At 34.7% G+C, this 22,300-nt stretch overlaps 1 protein-coding gene across 1 annotated transcript; it reads right to left on the bottom strand.

Moving 5' to 3' along the window:
- Window positions 1-2,540: 2,540 nt before the first annotated feature.
- LOC141833806 (protein CURVATURE THYLAKOID 1B, chloroplastic-like) lies at window positions 2,541-3,820 on the bottom strand. The gene is made up of 6 exons (XM_074721303.1): window positions 3,533-3,820; window positions 3,270-3,421; window positions 3,120-3,206; window positions 2,967-3,029; window positions 2,859-2,896; window positions 2,541-2,769 (listed from the first exon to the last, which is right to left on the bottom strand). The coding sequence occupies exons 1-6, from the start codon at window positions 3,714-3,716 to the stop codon at window positions 2,709-2,711; spliced, it is 585 nt and encodes a 194-aa protein (XP_074577404.1). The 5' UTR covers window positions 3,717-3,820; the 3' UTR covers window positions 2,541-2,708.
- Window positions 3,821-22,300: the final 18,480 nt, after the last annotated feature.

Below are 22,300 nucleotides of genomic sequence, written 5' to 3'. Positions count from 1 at the left end.
TCAAAGTTGACCAGATGTTAAGCAACGATGAAGTTCTGGTAGATCAAGGTTGATTATATGCTAGGTAACGGAATGTCTTGACAGGTCAAGGATGATCGGATGTCATGTGAAGGAAGTTAGAAATGACCTAGCAAACTTCTGAAGGTTATAACTGTTGGGTTGCAAGGGTGCAAACATAGTCCCACATCTAAAGCACATGGAAAAGATCATGGGGTTAAAAGGATGGAAAGTATCTCCATTGGAATGAGACCTTTTGGGGAGAGTCCAAGAACAAAGCCATGAGGGCTTAGGCCCAAAGTGGATAATATCATGCTATTGTGGAGATATTTTAATTCCATCTGGACTAACAAGTGGTATCAGAGCGAGATCGCTCTTCACCGGACTAACCGCCGGATGAGCCATGATCCAGATCTAACCATGTGCTTTGAACCTTAAACAAAGGAAGTGGGTACTCCCGTGTCTGAATCAAGAGGACCAGACACCAGGTGAGAAGTCCTAGTAGGTCGAGTGGACCGAGGGGCAAAAAGTCCTAGTTGCGACTAGGTGAAAGTCCTAGTAGGTCGGGTGGACCGAGAGGTAAAAAGTCCTAGTTGCGGCTAGGTGAAAAAGTCCTGGTGGGTCGAGGATTCAGGGGGGCTTGTGGTCCTTTGTTTGAGGGGGGGATTGTTGGGTTGCAAGGGTGCAAACATAGTCCCACATCTAAAGCACATGGAAAAGATCATGGGGTTAAAAGAATGGAAAGTATCTCCATTGGAATGAGGCCTTTTGGGGAGAGCCCAAGAACAAAGCCATGAGGGCTTAGACCCAAAGTGGACAATATCATGCCATTGTGGAGATATTTTAGTTCCATCCGGACTAACAATAACTTTTAACTCGGATATCAGAATGGGATGATCTTTAGTGCAAAATGAAGGTCGTTCAGAGATGTATCATATTACTTAAATTGATTCAACTAATTATCTATATCAGTTGATTGATTTGGATCAGAATTGAACAGAAATAAATCAATTCAATTGATCAGGGTAATCAGTCGACTGATGCTGTTTCAGATGTATACAAAAATGAGTCGATTTGTTTGATTGAAAAATCAGTCGACTGATATTTGAAAATCGATAAAATTAGACAGATTTCATAAGGTTCAGAAGTCGTTATTGGGTTGCTGACCAAATCAGTTGACTAGTAGAGGATATCAGTCGACTGATAGGCAAAAATCAACTCTAACATCAACTGTATAAGTAGGATTTCACTTGAAGGAGAAGAGACCAGTTCTTGGAGGTTTGACCTACTACATTTTTAGACCAACAAAAAGTTATTTTAAGCAACAAGAAAGCATCCAAAGTAAAATCTTATTTGTAAATGTGTTTTTGCTTTCATTTGTGTATTCTTATTTTTTGTTTCTTATTGTATTATTGTAATCTTGTAAGAATAAACTTATAAAAGATTTATCTGACTCTAAAAGATATTCGAAAAGGAGGAATTCATAGTAGAGGTAATACATTGGAGTCAACCTTTGGATTAGTAGTCTCAAGAAAATAGATACCAAATAAACTTTTAAAATTGTACATGTGGAGTCATTTAGATAGAGTCTTAACATTCAGAGTTTAAAATTTAGTGTTTAATTTAAAAGAAGTAAAAAAAATTACAATTGGTGCACACGATGATACTCATAGATGGTGCTATTTATTCTTATTATTGTGTTATTTAATATGTTAAGTACATTTTCAAACTATCAGTACATCATTAAATATTTAATATGAATTCTCATTATCATAAATTTTGAATTATTAATAGTTAAACATAAATTATAAACTTACAGATTAATTATGAATAAATAATAATTTATTATATGAGTTTTTTAAAAGTTCACGAGTCAAAATTTTTATTATATTTTTCTTATTATGTTATTATTATATGATAATTATATAATGATATATTAATTTTTTTATAAGTTCACATATTTTATTTTTTATTACTAATATAATTTATATATTTATTTACTAATTTTTTATTTTTTTTATAAATCTATGTTACGATTTTATGAAATGATATTAGAATTGGAACGGTAAGAATGTCATGACCGTTCTTGTGAAGCCTGACTGACTGTAATAGTCGCAATTTTGCTACGGGCCTACGGCCATGTAGTGGTTACGCTCAATTACCTCGTCCGTGATATTCGCCTAAAATCATTATGCTCTTATCTCGTATACTGATAATGTCGCCTCCATAAGGCCGTCAAAAACTACCTGAATGCAGTTTCTCTCTCGAGCAGATTAATCCAACAATATCAGATTAAGCATTAAATCTTTTCAAAAATAGATTCGTTATCTCAAAGGCCATCTTAGAATCAATTTATGGATATGGAGGGAGGTTTATTTGTGTACACAGACATTAAGCGCATGACAGGATCGATCCCAGATCACCATCTTCTAGAATCGATTCCTGCTCATTACACCAATAATATTATACGTCCACCGTCTGAGTTATGCAACTTGTTCTTCTGTGTATCTCTCTGCCTCTAAGACGTGTATCCAATACCAGCATTGAACAAGGGACGCTACTTGTCCAATCATTAATAGTTTAATTGGTATACATGCAATCGAGGTAAGAAATACAAAGCTACTTAGGAAAATAAGCATGATTATTATCTTTTTTACTCTCTTGTACAATTGACTGTGGAACACTTTGAACACTTCAGAATCTCAATCGGATCAATCGCTGCTGCCAGTGATGTCACTGTACAGGTTCTTCAACTTTGCAATCAGTGAGTCCCTGCGATACATTCATATGGAAGTATGAGGACAAACAAATTAAATACCAAAGAAAGAAAAGACCTTTTGAATTGAGTAATTAATTAATACCTGTCGGCCTTGAGAAGCAGGTTCTTATATGCAAACCACTGCAAACAAAAGCAAACAACATTACAAAGTGTAGGAAAATCATTAGAGTCAGTACTGCATTTGGCTTACCCCTGTGTATCCAATTCCTACTAGTTCAAGGGCACCAGGAACCAGGGGAAGCTTATCAATTGCCTGAACAAATAAGCAACAATAGATTTGAATCTTATATATATAGTCAAATTCAACCCTTTAAGATTATAATCTGGATTAAGTTTGCCATACCGAGATAGCGCCTCCTGCGGTCCACAGACCAATGATTCCGGCAAAGGCCAGGGCGCTGACTGTGTACTTGTCCTCAATCTTGTCCCACTATACATGTAGATTGCAGATAAGTTCATGTCATGGGTAGCTGAGATTAAGAGGGGAACTTACTGATTCTTGTATTTTCTTAGTAAAGTCAGAGAGATCAGGAACTTCTGCAACCTCAGGAGTAGTAGTTGTTGCTGTTGCAGTTGTTGTTATCTCAACAGTGGCTGTTGTTTCTCCTGCGGCCTTCCTAATAAACTTTCCTGCTACTCTACGGCCTAAATCATTATTTAAAAAAAAAAAATAAAAGTCTAGAGTTGAGTTTGAATTTTGGTGGAACGCTATCAGGTTGTAAATATACTGCATCATAAAGCATATGCCGGGCTTACAGTTATAAGCAGCAGTCTTCCAAGCCTCTCGGATCTGCAGGCGGCTGGGCGAGGCCAAGTGGGGGATGGGCGGCAGTGAGGGAAGTCTGACAGCGTGGGGGGAGGACTGGCGGGGAAGCGGCTTCCCGTCGAAGGGGGGTGGCACGGCGAGGGAGCAGGCGGCGCTGTTGGTGGCGGAAGCCATGCTTATTAGCTAGCGTTGGTGGTCTTGGCCCTGCCTTCCTAGCTCTAATTTCGGTACGTTAAAATGGGGAGAAGCAGATAACTGGTTGGCAGCAAGACGTCCACCACTCGTTCAGGGCTGAATTGGATGGTGCAGAAGGTGCAGTAAGAGGGGAGGGGGATAGAGTGGGAGCTAGCTATGTGGTGTTCGCATGGCTGATGCTTTTGCAACAGGATATAGTGAAATTAGCGATGTCATGTTTTTGCTGGCCTGGTGTACTTGACCATCTTTAAGGCCCAGCCAACGTGTGGGTTCCGCTATGATTGTTAACCAGAATTCAACTTCGTAGGGTTGGGATTACAAATGCTTTCATCAAACCAAGGCTCATAATTTCCTCTATCATTGCAAATGATGTTAATATTTTTACTAAGTTGAAGCCTCATCCTATTTTTTTAGTTGACATCGGATATCTAACCTTTTAGGCCGACTAATCTTGAGGGTGATCAATCCGATCCCACAGAAGTTTTACTCTGATCATCAGAGTAAATTGGAAAGCGCTCGCAGCAGATGACTTAGTAGTCTAGCGTTCTTAGGTCAACCACGTCCATTAGGAAAAATTCATCCGACGGTTTATCGTAGTTGACACTAAAAAAATAGTTTATTAACAATGAATTTTAGCAATGAATAATTTTTGTCGCTAATCAACAATAAAATTTATAATAAAATACTATTTCATCACTAATTGATGGCTGTTGCGATAAAAATAATTTAATTGCTGAGTTAGTAACATATAAATTTTATCGCTAAAATTATTTTTATTGCAAAAGTCATCGCAAATTAGTAACGAATGAAAATTTCATTATCAATCTGCGACAAATAAAATTTTCGTTGCTAATTTGACGACTAATCACAGATTCGTCATCAAATTCTTGTGATTCGTTGTTAAATTCGACAACGAATCCATGATTCATCGTCAATTTGGCAACAAATGAAAATTCATCGTCAAAAAACTTAATCATTTTCATGATTCCCATTCCCATTCCCTCTAATCCCAGTTGTTTTTCGCCGATCCCGCTATCCCACGGTCCCGATCCCAACGGCGATGGCGACTGCGACATCCTAGCGATGGAAACTCTAGCGGTAAGCTTGCTCCCCTCTCTCTTTTCCCCTTCTCTCTTCTCCCTTCTCCCTACTGGTGAATCTGTCGGCCTGTTGGTCGCTCGCTGAGGCCGATCGACATGCCGATTTGCCTAACCAACTGGCCGCTAAGGCAAGCCTAGCGCTGAGGTAGGTCAGCCGGTTGGGTTGAGCGTAGGCCGGTGGTGAGATTGGGGGGGTGACGACAGTCGAGTTGGGGGGCTGGTGGTGAGGTTGGGGGCGGCCGTGAGGTTGGGGGTCGGTTGATGAGGCTAGCCGATCGTTGAGGCCATTGCCAGGGCAGTCACTAAGGCTAGTCAGTTGCTGAGGCTACTAGTCGATCGCTGAGGCTGCTTAGTTGACGCTCATTGAGGCTAGCTGACCATTTAGGTCGCCCGATCGAGTGACCGCCGAGGTGATTTGGACACGGGCACTGAGGCGAGCCGGGCTCGGGCGCTGAGGCAATCCGCGCACGAGCACTGAGGCGAGCCTTGCAACCATTTCAATCCCACCTGAAATAACAATCACTTGCTATTTATCAGTCAATATATACAATTACACATATAGTTTACATATTTTATATTGTTGACTTCATAATGTTGTTTGTGCAAGTCTTATTTTGTGGGCTTAACGTATTTGGAGACTCTTGCTTTTGGTTCACCTGCTTTAGGTATAATTTTACTTATTGTTATAAAAATTTAGCAGAAATGAATTATGTTATTGTTGTTAATGAGGTACTAACTTTTATATATAATAGTTTTGTTTAATATGTTAATAAATTAAAAATGGGACAAATGTAGAAAGAAAGGAGTCGGATATATAAAAAGAAGATGCCTGGATGTCAGGATTTCACTGATGAGTTTATTAGTCGGTTGGAATAATCTATGGATTTTACTTGTAGTAATGTTGAATATATGGATGGGGATAAGATAAGGTGTCCATGCAGAAAGTGTCACAATGGTAAACTTTTACAATTTGTAAAATTCGAGAACATCTTTGTAGATTTGGTTTTATTCCGAATTACTATAATTGGATATGTCATGATGAACCGTTTATATCTAATGAGAATTATGGAAAAAATATACAAGTCTCAGTTAGTGATGATCAGAGTTATTATAATCAATTAAATTCATATCAGAGGATAATAATTAATGCAGCGGGTCAAAATTTCATTCCCGAACCGAGTATTGCAAGTTCTAATTATCCTCAAACAATTGAACAAATATTTACTACTTATACATCACCATTGGAGGAGGTAGAAGAACAAAGTGTTCATGAAAATATGAATAATGAGGCATATCTTCAATTTCAAGAAACGTTGAGTGCTACAAATAAACCTGTGTGGGTTGATTGTGATAGTCATACTAAATTATCTCTCACCGCAAGACTATTGAATATCAAGATGAAGTATAATATATCTAAAGATTATTTTAATAATTTTGTTTAAGTTATTAGAGAGATATAGTCGCGTGATCATATAATGTCAAATGATTTTTACAGTATGAAAAAACTTATGAAATAATTGGTCTTCCAGTTGAAAGGATTGATGTTTATAAAGATGGTTGTATGATATATAGAGGAGATGATTAAGATACAGATGTTTGATTACAGATGTTTGTAAATTCTGTAATCAAACTAAGTACAAGAGAACCAATAGGAGTCAACATTGACATAAATCATACAGTCAATTATTTTATTTACCTTTAACTCCTAGGTTACAAAGACTTTATGCATAAGAAGCCACTGCTGAACACATGATTTGGTATGTAAATCATTAAACAGAAGAGGGTTTAATGTTATCCATCAAATGTAGAGGTGTGAAAAAATTTTGATATAACATATTTTAAATTTACGAAGGAACCCCGAAACATTAGGTTAGGTCTCTGTGCTGATGAATTTGTTCCATTTGGTACAGAATGCTTAACTTTCTATCTGTTATTGAAGAGTACATAGTAAAAATATGAATATGAAAGTACATATAAATGAACTAAATAGAGTATATTTTTAGATTTATCGTATTGGAAGAGTTATTTGATTTGTCATAATCTCGATGTAATGCATATTGAGAAGAATGTTATTGATAATTTGATAAATACAATAATGGATATCGCTGAAAAAATAAAATATAATCTGAATGCATGAAAAGACATGTGACTCCTTTGTAAATAATCCACTTTTAATGTCTTGAAATCTTTGAAATATCCAGATAAAATTTTTAGATGGTTATGTCTTTAATATTGGAAGATGTGTCAATTTAAAGAAATATAAATTTATTGGTTTGAAAAGTCATAACTGTCATATATTTATAGAAAGATTTATTCCTATTACTTTCAAGGAACTTTTACCAAATTTTATTTGGGGTACTATTTTGGAGTTAAGCATTTTCTTTCATGATATTTGCTCAATAGTTTTGAGACATTCGCACATAGAGACTTTAGAGAAAGACATTTTAATAATTTTACATGATTTAGAAAGGATATTTTCACTCTCATTTTTTGAATCCATGGAGTATTTTTTGTTTCACTTGCCATATGAGACCAAAGTTGGAGGTCTTTTCTATTTTGATGGATGTATCCATTTGAAAGGTAAAATTTTAATATTATATATTTTTAATATCTAACATAATTTTTTATATTACAATCAAATTCCTATATCATTTGAAGAAAAAAGTGAAAAATAAAGTACATGTTAAAGCCTCTATTGTTAATGCATATATTATGGAGGAAGTAGTAATTTTTTCATCATATTATTTTGAGCCTCATATTTAGATGAGGGTCATATTGATCTCAATTTGAACTTATTCTCAATTTTTAACTATCTTGGTTGACCAAATGGACAATGTAAGTAGAGATATTTAACTGATCAAGAATGATGTATAACATAGATATATAATTTATTGAATTATCTAGAAGTCACGTTATATTTCAAGTTAGTATATATTTTATACTTTATATTTCTTATTTGTAAATTCATTATGTTATAATTTTTGTAAAACATTTTTCAAAATTTGTAGATTTTTCAAAATTTGTATTCTGAAATGTTGACACAAGAGTTTGATCATTTATGTGAAGAAGAATTTGCACCGTGATTCAAATCATATATAAGTAGTTAATCTAAATTGCACTATGGTTTACACATATGTAAACTTTTAAACATATTTATTTGTCTTTATGTTCATGATAATCAAGCTTACCTTGAACAAGAATTTTTAATCCATCTTTCATGTGGTCCAAAAGTATTGGTATGCATTTGACTAACATATTTCATAAACGAATATAATTTTTATACTCAAGAATATGGAATAAAAAAAATTATAATGAATAGTGGGGTATTTGTTTAGGCATTCGATGATAGAGGTGCAAGCAATTATTTTTATGATTTGCTCGATGAAATTATAGAGGTAGAATATGCTGATCCAGAAATGCGAGATATTTTATTTATGTATTGTTGATTTGACCTTGTGTAACGCCCCACCTCTTTCTTATACTAGTAGGGAGACGTTACGTACTTAAACTTTCCTTAACTTTTACTCATTAAATAAAATAACTCAAATAAACTTTTCTTTTTCTGTTTAACATGCGGAAGCAAAAGAAATAAATATAAATTCTTGGACATAAAATAAACATTTATACAATTCTTGATCTTATTCCGCGGTTCCGCCGACATCACACATCAAACACTTCTCCAGCTGCCTCCTCTTTCCTAAAACTTTTCCTTTTATTTATCTGCAATATGAGGAATGCAAACTATAAGCAATGCTTAGTAAGTACATCATCTAACTCACAAAAACCATAGGAAACTTCGTCATAACATATGCTATTATATGAAAGAAAATGCTGGTAAATGATATGGGGAAACTTATACTATATATAAGTGAAAATAGATAAACATCCTTCTTTGGGCCCAGCGAGGTATCAATGCAGACATCTCTTATATAGGCGAACCTTGTGCCTTGAATTCCTTTCCTTGTGGGCGAACCTTGTGCCCGGAATTCATTGTGGGCGAACCTTGTGCCCTGGATTCCTTTCTTGTGGGCGAACCTTGTGCCCGGAATCCTTTATGCCTTGCATTTCTTATGGGCGAACCTTGTGCCCGATACCCGCCTCTTAAAAGTAAAATACCTTTCTTATACTTCTTATATCATGCAATTCTACCATTTACATATGCTTTAACAAAATCATGCATATACTTTAATAAAATCATATTATGGAAAAACAGAAACAACGGAATTACTCATACTGCAGGTGAGAGATGCACTTACTTTATCTTGTCGCCTCACTGGGTTTTAATTGCTAAGGTTTGTGAAATCAAAGATCTTCTCCGAGGTGCTCTAACGCCTTCTTCGCGTGACCTAGTAAAATCATAACTACGATTTAACCGTAATTATTAAATTAACCTAATATAATTACTCAATCGGGTCGAGAGTTAATCCTACCCCAAATCAACTCACTATTTCCAATTAATCTATTTAAATTGATTACTCCATTAATCCTCTAATCATGTTATTGATTTAAGAAATTAATTACTAATTATTAACTAATTAATTAATTATTAAAACTGATTAATAATTTAATTAAACTAGATTAATTCTCTTAATAAAATATTATTTGTTTAATCAAATCAGCCCTAATTAATTAACCATAATGTAATTAACCAATAAACCTTTAATTAATTAGCTAATCAACTAATCATCTATAATAATCTTAATTAATCGAACTTACCCAATTAACTTAATTAATCATCTATTAATCCATGATCTAACCAAATCCCTTAAATATATACTAATTAATCACTAAACTAATTATCATTAATGATTAATTAACAAATTATCATATTTCACTAATCAAATAACCTTTAATTACCTACTTAATTATCTGATTGACATATTAATCATCTTACCTAATCATATTATTTATCACACATCATTTAACCACCTTAAACTAACCTTAATTAGCTAATAAGCTTACTTAATTAACCTAATTAAACCCTTTAATTAACTTACCTTTAATTAAACCACTGTTCCGTCTTCTTCCTCGCGTGAACAGGGCAGAACAGGGGATCGGCGTCAGCTTCCTCTGGCCGGCGATGAGGTGTCTTCTTCACACGAGAAGCGGGCCGGCGTCGGATCATTGCCGGCGGCGATCTGGGCGGCAGCAATCGTCGGCGATTGAGCGGCGCCCGTTGGCGCAGTGTCTCCACACGGCGGAAGCGGCTTTGGCTGGTGAGGAAGGCAGCGCGAGCGTAGAGGGGCGCTGCTCTCTTCTTCTACGGCGAAGGAAAGCGGTGGGGGTAGGCTCTGTAGCATCGGGCGTCTTCGCACGCGGCGTCGGCTTCGCGTGAGGAAAGGGGAGGCGGCGCGTCACGGCGGACACGAGCAGGAGGTGGCGACGAAGAAGAGGCTTAGGGTTTTCACTCTGGCCCCTCTCTTATAGCGCTCGTTGGCGCGAGAACTCCGGCGAAGGACTCGGTCGGTGAGCGGGGTCTTCGTGCGCGCGGAGAAACGGCCGGCGACAGGGTCTGCGGGGCGCGCGGAACAGGGATGCGGCGGAGTTTTAATAAGGAATGCACAGTAACTAACCCGATTAAATCTAAATCATACCGGCTAAACCCAATTAAAACCTAGGATTTATTAAAACAATTGCACCTATTACTGTAGCGAACCGGATTTAATTTTGGTTCGTTTGGTTCACTAACCAAACGACTTCTGATTTGATCCAAACCAGTTTTGTTGGATTCGTCTTTGCGAGACGAACCTTTTTATCTATTTTATTTTATCAAAACCTCATCCAGTACGAACCAAACCAACTTAGTTCAGTTTGGTTCAATCTTGGTTCACTTGGGTTGATAATCAAACGACCTCCGTTTTGGTTCAAATAAATTTTGTTCGATTTGTCTTCGAAAGACGAATCTTTTCGCCACATATATATAACTTAATTACCAAATGAAATTTCTCCTACTCTAAATCCAATCAAAGTCTAAAAATAGGGCAAAATAATACGGGTGTTACACCTTGTAAGAGGGATGAAGGTGTATCCATGGTATAATTTAGTTGAAATTAATCATAAGAGTTGTATAAGAAATATGAACCATTTGTGTTAGCACAAAGTATTTTATGCTTCATATCCTAGTTTGAAACATGACAAAATTGATTGGTGGATTGTTTGTAAAACCAAAGCATGGAAAAAGATTGAGAAATGTTGGGAAGACATTGCATATCAATAAAAGGAAGTTGTGAATAAACTTTAGATCGAGGAATATATTATTTCAACGTTACGAAATTCCAGCAGAGTAGTGATAAACATAGATGCAAGTGAAATTCATGAGAATGAATCTAATGACAATGACGATGACGACGACGCCAACGATGACGACAACGATGAGAATATCAATGAGAATGAGGACTTTGATATTATTATATAATAAAATAATGATGAGATCTTTTAAAATTGGTAATGTATTTTTATGAGTAAATTTAGTTTTAATCTGCTTCTTCTTCTTTAGCAAAGGTGGAATCCGCCACCCCAGCGGCCCCACGACCATCTGTGTGGAGGTAAATTGAGAAGCTGCAGTTGGCCTCAGCTTCGTTGAGATTCGACCCTTGCTCACTTAACAAGTCTGCCTCGTAGTAACCAATTCAACCATGCCTCGGAAGAAGTAAGTCTTTACATATTATAGCTATCTTGTACACAATGTACTTTTTGTTTGTTTGTTTTCTGATGTAGGAAAAGAACAAGAAGTATGGAAGGAGCAGAAAGTATCTACCAAGTATGATCATGTCGGAGGACGATGATACTTGTTGTATTTTATCATCGTTTTGAGACTATTTGATATGAGATGTTTTATTTAGATATGTCTGATGTCTTCTTGGATTGGATTGTGACTTTTTTGTTTATTTAGAAAGTTTGTTTATTTTAACTTGTATGATGATGACTTATTTCTTGGATTGTGATTTTTTGTATGAATTGTTTATATGTTGGATTGAATGGTGTTGAAATGTTATATGTGGATTAAGTATTGTGTTGGATTACTATACGTTGAATTGAGTATTGTGTTGAAATGTTGGATTGAGTATTGTGTTGGAATGTTGTACTGAGTTGATTGTTGATTTGTCAACATGATTGAAGAAGGAAAATTGGTAGTTGTTGGAAAAATTTTTTGCTTGTCTCGATGAATTTATTTTTGTTGCAAATTTATCGAAATTACACTGTATATCGCAACTTTGGCAACGAAACCTATTTTCACGATTGATTTAGCGGCAAAATCATATTTTTGTCGTAAAATTATTTATATGGCAATGAATCTAATTTCATCGCCAAATTTGCAACGAATCAGAGTTGTCGCCAAAATTAATGATTTGGCTATGAATCTTGTAACGTTGCCAAATCGGTGACAAAATTATCATTCCGACGTCGATTTGTGACGAATCTGATTCGTCATTGATTTTGGCGATCAAAATATTTTTATCACAAATAGGCGATAAAAATTTATTCATCACAAATTGCTGACAAAAAAAAGTTTTCATTACGAAATCTGCGACGAAAAATTTATTAAAATTGATGATGGATTTATATTTTTGTCATCGCAGAATTTGACGACAAACTATTACCCACGAAAATAATTTCATTGTAAATTTTGTCACGAAATATTTTGGCGATGAATTTTTTTAATTCATCGTAAAATTCGTCACAAAAGGTCTATATTTTTATAGTGTGAAACTCGATTTTTAGATGCTTGAGAGCTATGTAGATGTCCTGCCATTGCATCGTAGCCCCGGGATTTCACAAGCCTCATCCTTGCTTGTTAATAATTAACACAAATGATGAGTATTACAAACTTTAGATTATATATGCCATTATAAATTGAATCCAAAGGTATCCCAGTTGAGTTTTGAATCAAATCGAACACTTAGTAATAATCCTAATTTTATGAATTTGTATAGAATGTTGAAGTCCACATGTCGTAACCATTCATGCCATAATTTAGAGGACTCAACCAAATAGATAAGTGTGAAAACTTTATTCCTAAAGTTTTTTTTACTTTAACTAGGATAATTTCAATTTGAATCTCTAGATGTCTTTTATATGCAAAGTCTCCATTCTTTGTAATCACAAGATTTTAGATCTCAAATACCAATTTTAATAGGCTCTTAAGTAGCGATGATAACGTTGGTACAATTACCTTCTGGTCAAGGTTGATCAAGTTGATTAAGTTCGAATTGACTCGAGTTGAATTTCGATATTTGATTAATATGTTAGTTGGTTGAGTGAAATGTCAAGTAGGTCAAGGTTTACTAGATACTTAATGGTGCAAAAATCCAAGTGAGTTATGACACTTGACAGTCGGAAGTCCAATAAAAAATTGATAAGAGGAAAGTTCAAGTGGATCACGGCTGATCGGACACTTGATGGTTTGAAGTAAGAGTGAACAAGAAATTGATTTTAAGTGGGTCAAGATGAAGTAAAAAACCCTAATAGGACAAAGATATATATTAGAAAATTGATTTAAGAGCGAATTTTAAGGTCAAGATGGGTCAAGATTAATAGGCCAAGGTATACTTGACAATAAAAAAAAGTTCCAGTAATAGGACATAGAAGACATATATTAGGCATGTCGATCAAGATTAAAGTTTACCAGATATTAATGCATCCTAATAAATTAAGATCAATTGGATAAGTTCCCTGACAGGTCAAAATTGGTTGGATGCTAGGCAACGGTAAATCCTAATAGGCCAAGGTATACTAGATGCTAAATAAAAATGAAGTTTCAGTAGGTTAAGGGTGACCGAATGCTAGACAAAGAAAGTCTCGATCGATCAAGGTTGATTGGATACTAGGCAATGCGAAGTATAAAAAAATCAAGATTGATCGAATGTTGGACAAAAGAAGTCCTAATAGGTTAAGATCAATTGGATACTAAGCAATGATGAGGCCCTGGTATAAAGGTATTCGGTGTGAATAGTATTTTTTAGTATTGTAAATAGTATTTAGAATTTGCTATAGTATAGTCGATTGATAAACAGTAATAATTGACTTTTATTATAACAAATAAAAGGTTAGTGATCAACTCGACAGATGTTGATCAGTTGAGTTGGGCAATCGACTGATGCAGCAAATAGAAAGTTTGATTACTATAGAAAATAAAAAATTAGAAAATCAATTGATCAATTCGACTAATGTCGATCGGTTGAGTTGGGTACTCAACTAATGTATTGTAGCAAACAAATTAAAAAGTTAGGAAATCGGATGATCAACTCAACTGATACTAATCAATCGAGCAAAGTAGTCGAGTGTTGACACTATTGTAGAGAACTGAAAGTTTTTGAGTCAGCTACAGTACTCGACTATTTGGACATCAATTGATGAAAGGAATAATTAACTGTTTATGGTTAAACTATAGTTGGTAAGAGCTGTTCTGAATGTGCAACGATCAAATTTAGTAGATCAATTGATTAATGAATAGTAATAGTCGATTGATAGATGAAAATCAACCCGACCTAAAGGCTATAAAATGAAATTTTGTGTTGGGACCGATGCGAGCTAGAAGGGGTGAATAGCTTCGATTGCGTCATTATTGAGAATGCAACGAAAATTTGAAAACACAACACAATACACAATCAGTTTTACTTAGTTCACTACCTCTCAAGGTGACAACATCCAAGATTTAGTCCTAACGACCATCACCACTAATCCTTCTCATTCTCAAATAACTTTCGGAGGCGGAGAAGTCTCTTACAATCTCGTTTATACAACAATACAAGAATAAAGTGAAGATATAAAGACAATTGAAAGAAAAATACTTTACAAGTGAAAATTTTGCTTTGAATTGCTTCTTGATGGTAGGAAATACATTGACACTTTGTTTCCAACCTCTCAAGAATCGACGTCGAAAATCTCCTCTAAACCATTCTTTTATAGCTCTTTAGGTCGAGGTTGATTTCTGTTTATCAATTGATTGATCTTACCCATCAGTCGATTGATCCACTATAGATTCAAATGTTACTCTAACCTGTCAACTTAACGTAACGGCTCTATCAATCTCAGCATTAGTCGGCTGCTCATTACCATAAGTCGATTGTTATTTAATCAGTCAAATCCAACAGTCAAATCAACTTGCTTCTATTCTATTCCTGATCAACATCAGTCGATTGATATCCATCATTAGTCGACTGATGCCATCAATCGAGTTTTTTAATCAATTTCTTCTGTTCACTACTATAGTATCATTAGTCGAGCTAATCAAACTCATCAATCGATTAATACTATCAATCGAGTTTTTCAGTCGATTTTTAAAGTTTTTGTACACTGTAAACTACTATTAGTCGACTTTACAAAGTACTATTCATCATTACTATAGCGAAGTACTGTCCATTATTATTTTAAAACTATATTTTTGGAGTTTTACGGCTATTAGTCAATTGATACCCTCTATCAATCGACTAATACTTTTGTTTCAAGCTTAAGAAAGATGAATTCTCATCTTGTCCAATATCCAGTTGATCTCAATCTATTAGGACTTGCTTTGTCTGATATCTGATTAACCTTGACCTATCGACACTTCTTGTTGCCTACCATCTGATCAATCTTAACCTACTAGGATTTCCTCTATTGCCTAGCATCCTATCAACCTTGACTTGTTGGGACTTTACGCCTCATGCTAACTCCTCCTTACCTTCCATTGTTTTCAATACTCAACCTTGAGCATTCAATCCTTCATTCGTTCACTCATCCTCAAATTCATGCATTCTCCTCCTTTCATATTGAAGTCATGTCTTTAAAAAGGGCCTCCTCCTCAAAGTATGCTCCAACTTTAATCATTGCACCAACAATGATTTGGAGTTTTTATACCTTTAGAAAATTTCAAAATCTAATTCATGAGGTTAAAGATTCAACCTTGAATCTAACCCTCCCTTCAATTCCATATTCTTCTCTTTTTAATATCTCTTTCTCATTTTCATCATGAAAATCATCTTTGAATATTTATCCAAGCATATTAGAGGATTAGAGATAGTTAAGATACTAAGAGTGAGCTTAAATGACTTAAACAAACCTATTTTAATCAAAAACACAAACATCAATCGATTAATACTTTGCATAAGTCGACTGATCATTTGAAAAATCACACTTCAATTTTTTGATCAAAATTCAAAAATACATAAATAATTCTATAATTTTGTAAAAAATCATGAAATTTTATACAAACATACTTATATTTTTATGAAAATACATCTTATTTTTAAAGAATAGTATAAAGTTGGAAACTATTGAAACTTCAATGTTTCACTACAATTTTGTATCAACTTAATCAATAGTGATTCCTATCAACAGATGAACTCTCAAAGTTTTTTCAAAATACTTTTGAAATAATTTTTAAAATTAATTTTCAACCAAGATCTATATGCTAAATGTACATCACTTACACATTAACTTTCCTCATGATTGGTCATATAAATTTCATATGTTTTGATGACACTTAGCTCAAATACATGCACTAAATCAATATCTTAAGCTTTGCTCATCATTCTAAAATTGCACTTGTATCTAGTGTATCTTATATATACAAGTTAACCCAAAGATTCTTGTGAGATGTAACATTGTTCTTCCCTCAACTAAGAGATCATGCATTTTTATCTAGACATTCTAGATTTGATCATCCTATTTAGGATGTCAACTAATGTCATTGTCCTTAATTATAAGGAATTATCAATAATGCATGATAATAAGTATGACATACATCAAATACATATTTCTTCAAAAAGGAAATCTATCATACTAAATAATGAATGTATGACATGGCATGTGTCAATTTCAAACAACATATATCAAAATTAGCAATATACTATCATCTCAAGATGAATATATGAAATAATGTCATGACATGTAATAGGGCACACAAGCATGGTTAGCACAAAGAAAATACCTAAATTTTTCATTTAAATGTCATCATCTATTCATTATAAATATACAATTTGACATAAGCAGCTCTGTTTCCCTCGAATGTGTCAAAAACTCATAGTCGACACACTTTATGATTCTATCCTATTTGTGTTAATTTTAATCAATCTCAAGATTCAATTGTTATTGACACCCTACAAATCCTCAAGGATACAAATTAAAGTCTCATTCTCAAGAAATCACAATATCTTAAAAATGTCATAAAATGTCAACTTTATCATGGTTGGGTTAACTACCTTTCCAATTAAGGTTAATACATTCTATATCTATTTAGTGTGAAGAGATCACACGCTTTGGAACCTAATATCTATTGGAACTCTTTGGGTGTAATAGGTATTCACTAGGGATAACCTCCGTAGATACTTTCCTAATGACTACGTTTCTTAGAAGCCTTAGTCATTGTGGTCTCATCAATGTCAACTCTAGGGATGACCTCCCTTGTAACCTTGGCTTCACTCCTAGACCTAGGATTGATTCCATAGTTATATGAAACTCTATGATATGAAGTTATATTTTTCTTGGACTTAGGTTTGTATCCCAAACTTTTCTTGCTCTTAGATGGTTCTTGCCTATCTAAGCCTAGATTTTTCGTCTTGGATCTTTTAACCTCATTTGCCATTTTCTTAAAGGTTTTTCTAACTTATCAAGTCTTGACCTCAAAATTTGATTTTCAATCCTCAAATTTTAATTTTTCATGATTTCCTTGAATATTCCTTTTTCTAGGTATATGTTTAAACTTCTTTACGATTTTTGCCTAGAGTATTTCCTATTTTCCTATCCTTAGGTGGGGTAGGTCTACCATGAAGCATCCCAAAATTTTCTCTATGTTCATGAAGATTCATATGCTCATGGTAATTAACACTAAGATGATAAAATCTATTTCTAACATGCTTATTTTTATGAAATAAAGAAATTGCATTATGAATGCTACCTTAGGTTTGTCCTTGGAAACGTCCCCCTAGATTTGAGCTTCCTCTTTGGTCCTTACTTTGATATCTCCCCTTTGGACATTGATTCTGATAATGTCATCTTTATGTGAAGCACACAATGTGCTCCTTGCCCTTTCATATCACAGGGATGACTTCTTTTGGTTTCTCCTTTGTCTTTTGATTGAGCCTTCTTCTTTGTCAATTGTGGACACTTACTCTTATAGTGTTCTTTTTCCTTACACTCAAAACAAATTATGATATTTATTTTTAACAACCAAAATTGTTATACCTTCATGAGTTGAGTTACACACTCAAAATAATGTTGAGGCTTCCTCTCGTTTAGGTGTCAATGATCTCTCCCCCTCAATCCTTGAGGTGGATGCTTCATCATCTTCCATCTCAGATGTTGAGCACCTCTCAACCTCTCGAGTCATCGTGCTCTAGTGTTAATGAATCTCCTTCCTTGGGCTCATTGTCACTTTGTGCCGATGATGGATTTTCATGGAGCTTGAGTAATTTGGTCATAGCTTCTTGGATCTCGATATGTACCTATCTTGCATAAAATATTATTAGGTAAAATATTAACTAGCAATTTAGTTACCTTTTTCATTTGCCTTAGATTTTTGAACTTGTTTCTTATTCCATTTGTTCTTCCAAAGAGATTTTTCCTTTGTATTTCTTGGAGCTTCAAAACATTCCATTAGGACAGACCATTTCTCGATGTTCATCATCAAGATAATTTTCATCCTTGATTTCCATTGATTAAAACCTCCTAATCAAAATGGTAAAGGTACTTGAATATCGTATCCAAACTCATCTCGAGGATCCATTTCAACCTCGAGCTCTTTGAATGATTAATCTAAAGACTTGTTGGTATTGGAGGGCTCCAAAAATGTAGCTCCTTCTTCTTCCTCTAGCTCTTTCTTCTTCTGATGATTAGTCTGATGAAGAGCGATGTCGCTCTAATACCACTTGTTAGGACTAATGTGAGCTAGAGGGGGGTGAATAACTTCGATCGCATCATCATTGAGAATGCAACAAAAACTTGAAAGCACAACACAACATAATACACGATTGGTTCTACTTGGTTTATAAACTCCCTTGGCGACTACGGCTTAGTCCTAAAGACTATCACCACTAATCTTTCTCCTTCTCAAATATCTTTTGGAGGCGAAGAAGTCTTTTACAATCTCGTTTATACAACAATACAAGAACAAAGAGAAGATACAAAGACAATTGAAAGAAAAATACTTTACAAGTGAAAACTTTACTTTGAATGCTTGTTTATCACTTTGGATTATCTCTTGATGGTAAAAAATGCAGTAGCACTTCGTCTCCAACCTCTTAAGAATCAATGCCAAAAATCTCCTCGAAACTCTTTTTTTATAGCCTTTAGGTTGGGACTGATTTCTGCCTATTAGTCAATTAATCTTACCTATCAGTTGATTGATCAATTGTAGATTTGAATGTTACTTTGACTTGTCATCTTAACAACTCCATCCATATCAGCATCAGATGATTGGTCATTATCATCAGTCGACTGTTATCTAATCAATTGAATCTCACAGTCAAATCAACTTGCTTCTGTTTAATTCTTGATCGACATCAATTGACTGATATCCATCATCAGTCAAGTTTTCTAATCAATTTTTGAAGTTTCTATTCGCTGCTACAGTATCATTAGTCGAGTGATCAAATCCATCAATCAACTAATACTATCAGTTGAGTTTTTCAATCAATTTTTGAAGCTTTTGTATGCCTATCATCAGTCAACTGATACAACCCATCAGTTGACTGTAAAGTATGGTAGCAAAATATTGTTCATTGTTACTGTAGTATTGTTCAAGACTCTGCTGCGACGCACTATAAATGTGATTTCCCTCTAGTGGATAGTGTATCAAAGAAAGCAAACTGTCTGATGGATCATCACGAGCGCTTCTCGATTTATCATGATGAACAATTAAAATTTTTTATGGGGCCAAATCGATCACCCCCTAAGATTAATCGGTATAAGCTAGATACCTAATGCCAACTAAAAAAAAATAATATTTTAGATCAACCTAACATGTCAAAACACCCTTTGTCGGTTTTAAATATCCTTTTGGGTAGCCACATCCCTTCTGATAGTCTACTATTTTAGATCAAACTCGATCAACACACCTTGTAAGGGGTCAATGCACCCTTTGAAGTTAATTATTCTGACTGTAGTTGTGAAACTTCCTTAATTCACCATTAGGGTAGCAACACATCCTTTTGAATTATTCATAAGGTCGAAGTGAAAGTTGGATGTTATCTTTTTAAGACGATATTGCTCGTCCCAAATATTTATGCTCTATCAACAATCATCTCTTACAGCATAATGACCTTGTTTCAACAAACTGATGGAGGCAAAAAATGAGCTGCATCCCTTAAATTTCAAATAAGGGAAATAAACTCCACATGGGCTTTGTCATAGAGTGTTTCATTAGATCAAAAAATGGAAGCCCAGTCTCACGGGCTATTACCATGGATAAAGCTCAATTGGGCTGAGTTGAAGCTAAAATTGGCCCTCAGGATAAATTTGAATTGATTACTGCATAATAAATATTGTTATAATGGACAAAAATCAAATCTCGAAAAGTCAAGAAAAATATTCTCACCCACAGTGTAGGACAACTTCTTGATTTACCTGCTCATAGATGGTTGTGAGACACATTGTGTAGGATTGAGGTGATAAATTTCATCTTTTGTTACAATAGGATGTTACTTGGGTATTCTTTCAGTCCAATTTTATCAGTCAAATGCATAATTTTTTTTTCAATTAGTCCAATGCAAATTATTTTTTATGTCCACTTGGGTAAGTTCATATGTGTGGACTATGCTCGTAGATGATTAAATAATTTGAATAAAACTAGATTACTTATAGTTTCCTTCCTAGTTGACTTTTAAGTAAATATTAATTTCTTTCATAAATTCATTTAAGATAATCAATTTGCAAAAATAAATCATCTATATTCCTACTCAGTAATGAAAATCAATTTTTAACAGTTGGAAAGGACAAACTAATAATAACTCATTAATGACATTTATTAGAGTTAATGTTAGGGTTGTTAATTGTCAAATCTAAATAACATTTAAATTTTCACAATTTACTCCATCACTTATTCAAGCACACGACGGTCAAACAAAGGCGGAGGAAACCCGATGGCAAAGAAAAAGGAAGAGAAGCTTTTGTTTGGTCTTCTCTTCTTACAACGGAACAATAAAGTCAGGGTTAAGTCCACTTTGACGTGAGAGGTGCCTGGTTTAGGAACCAAATCGAAGAACTCTCTCTCTCTTTAGAATTCTTTTACTATGGGAGAATTCCTCCACGGCAATGTTCAGTTCACATGCAACATCTGTGCAAGCGTCAAAAGAAAATCTAGGCAACAGCGTTTTAAAGATCAGGTGAAGTGACGGTTCCGCCTGTAAATGTTTTCCCCGGTTCTTCCTTCCCCGTGGAGACCGATTCAAAATTGAATTTAACACTACTGTTTGACTTCTGGGCCAATTCTGTCAGATATTAATACTGTCAGGGCAAGGAATTCAATTGGCACCACATACAACAGGTGGAAGCGACATCCCCACGAAGCAGCACATTCCTGCATTAATTTGCTTATTATTTCCTTTTTACTTGAAGAAAAAGGGAAAATTGAGCAAGGCATAATCTACTCGTTCTAGCATATCAAGTCGATCAATCAGTGGCCGTGCCCCGTTTCCAAATCGTTTAGTGCGCCACCACATGGTGTGTTCCCCTCGAGATTCTTCAAACATGTCAGTAATCTTTTCATCTGTTTTTTCCCCAACTCCACTCTCACGAGATTCTTCAAACATGTCAGTAATCTTTGCATCCGTTTTTTTCCCCCACTCTCACTCTCACGAGATCACTCCACTCTCACGAGATTCTTCAAACGTGTCAGTGATCTTCATGTCTCAACCAATTCGGACAAGATGAAATCCATTTCACGATCTTCATGTTTCAACCAAGCTGAAACATTGCATGCATGATATTGATAAAATAAGTAGCCTATTTAGAGGCTAATTATATAACTTAAACAACCCACTAACTCCTCAATTATGTTCCATTGATTCCACATTTATTAACCACTAATGCCAATATTATCCCAGTTATCTACTAATTCAAAGACATTGAGCATGGACAACGTCTACAATCACTAATTATCACCATGATAACTTTCCTTAACTAGTATCACCACTAATTGTCAACTCATCAATCCACTAATTGCCACCTAATCAACTATCAATCTTGATTCAAAATCATAAACACCAAGGCGTAATATTAAGTAAACCAAATTTATATTTTGAAAGTGATTTTATCAGAATATTCGTCACTTGTTCACGTGTATTGTAGTACTTTGACACAATTTCTTTATTTGCAACTAAATCTTGAATGAAGTATAAACGAATATCGATATGATTAGTTCTCCTATGGAAAGTTAGATTTTTTTTTTGTTATTGCAATCGTTGTCTTGTCATCACAAAAAATATCAGTTGCATCTTCTTCTTGTTGGTAAGATATGCAAAAATTCTTCTAACCCAAACTATTTGA

Source organism: Curcuma longa, chromosome 8, assembly GCF_044706935.1.
Source record: "Curcuma longa cultivar G26 ecotype Majalengka, Jawa Barat chromosome 8, ITB_CL_G26_1.1, whole genome shotgun sequence".
Lineage (NCBI taxonomy): Eukaryota > Viridiplantae > Streptophyta > Magnoliopsida > Zingiberales > Zingiberaceae > Curcuma > Curcuma longa.
Note: the sequence above shows the minus strand (reverse complement) of the source record. Positions and strands in the feature narration are given on the sequence as shown.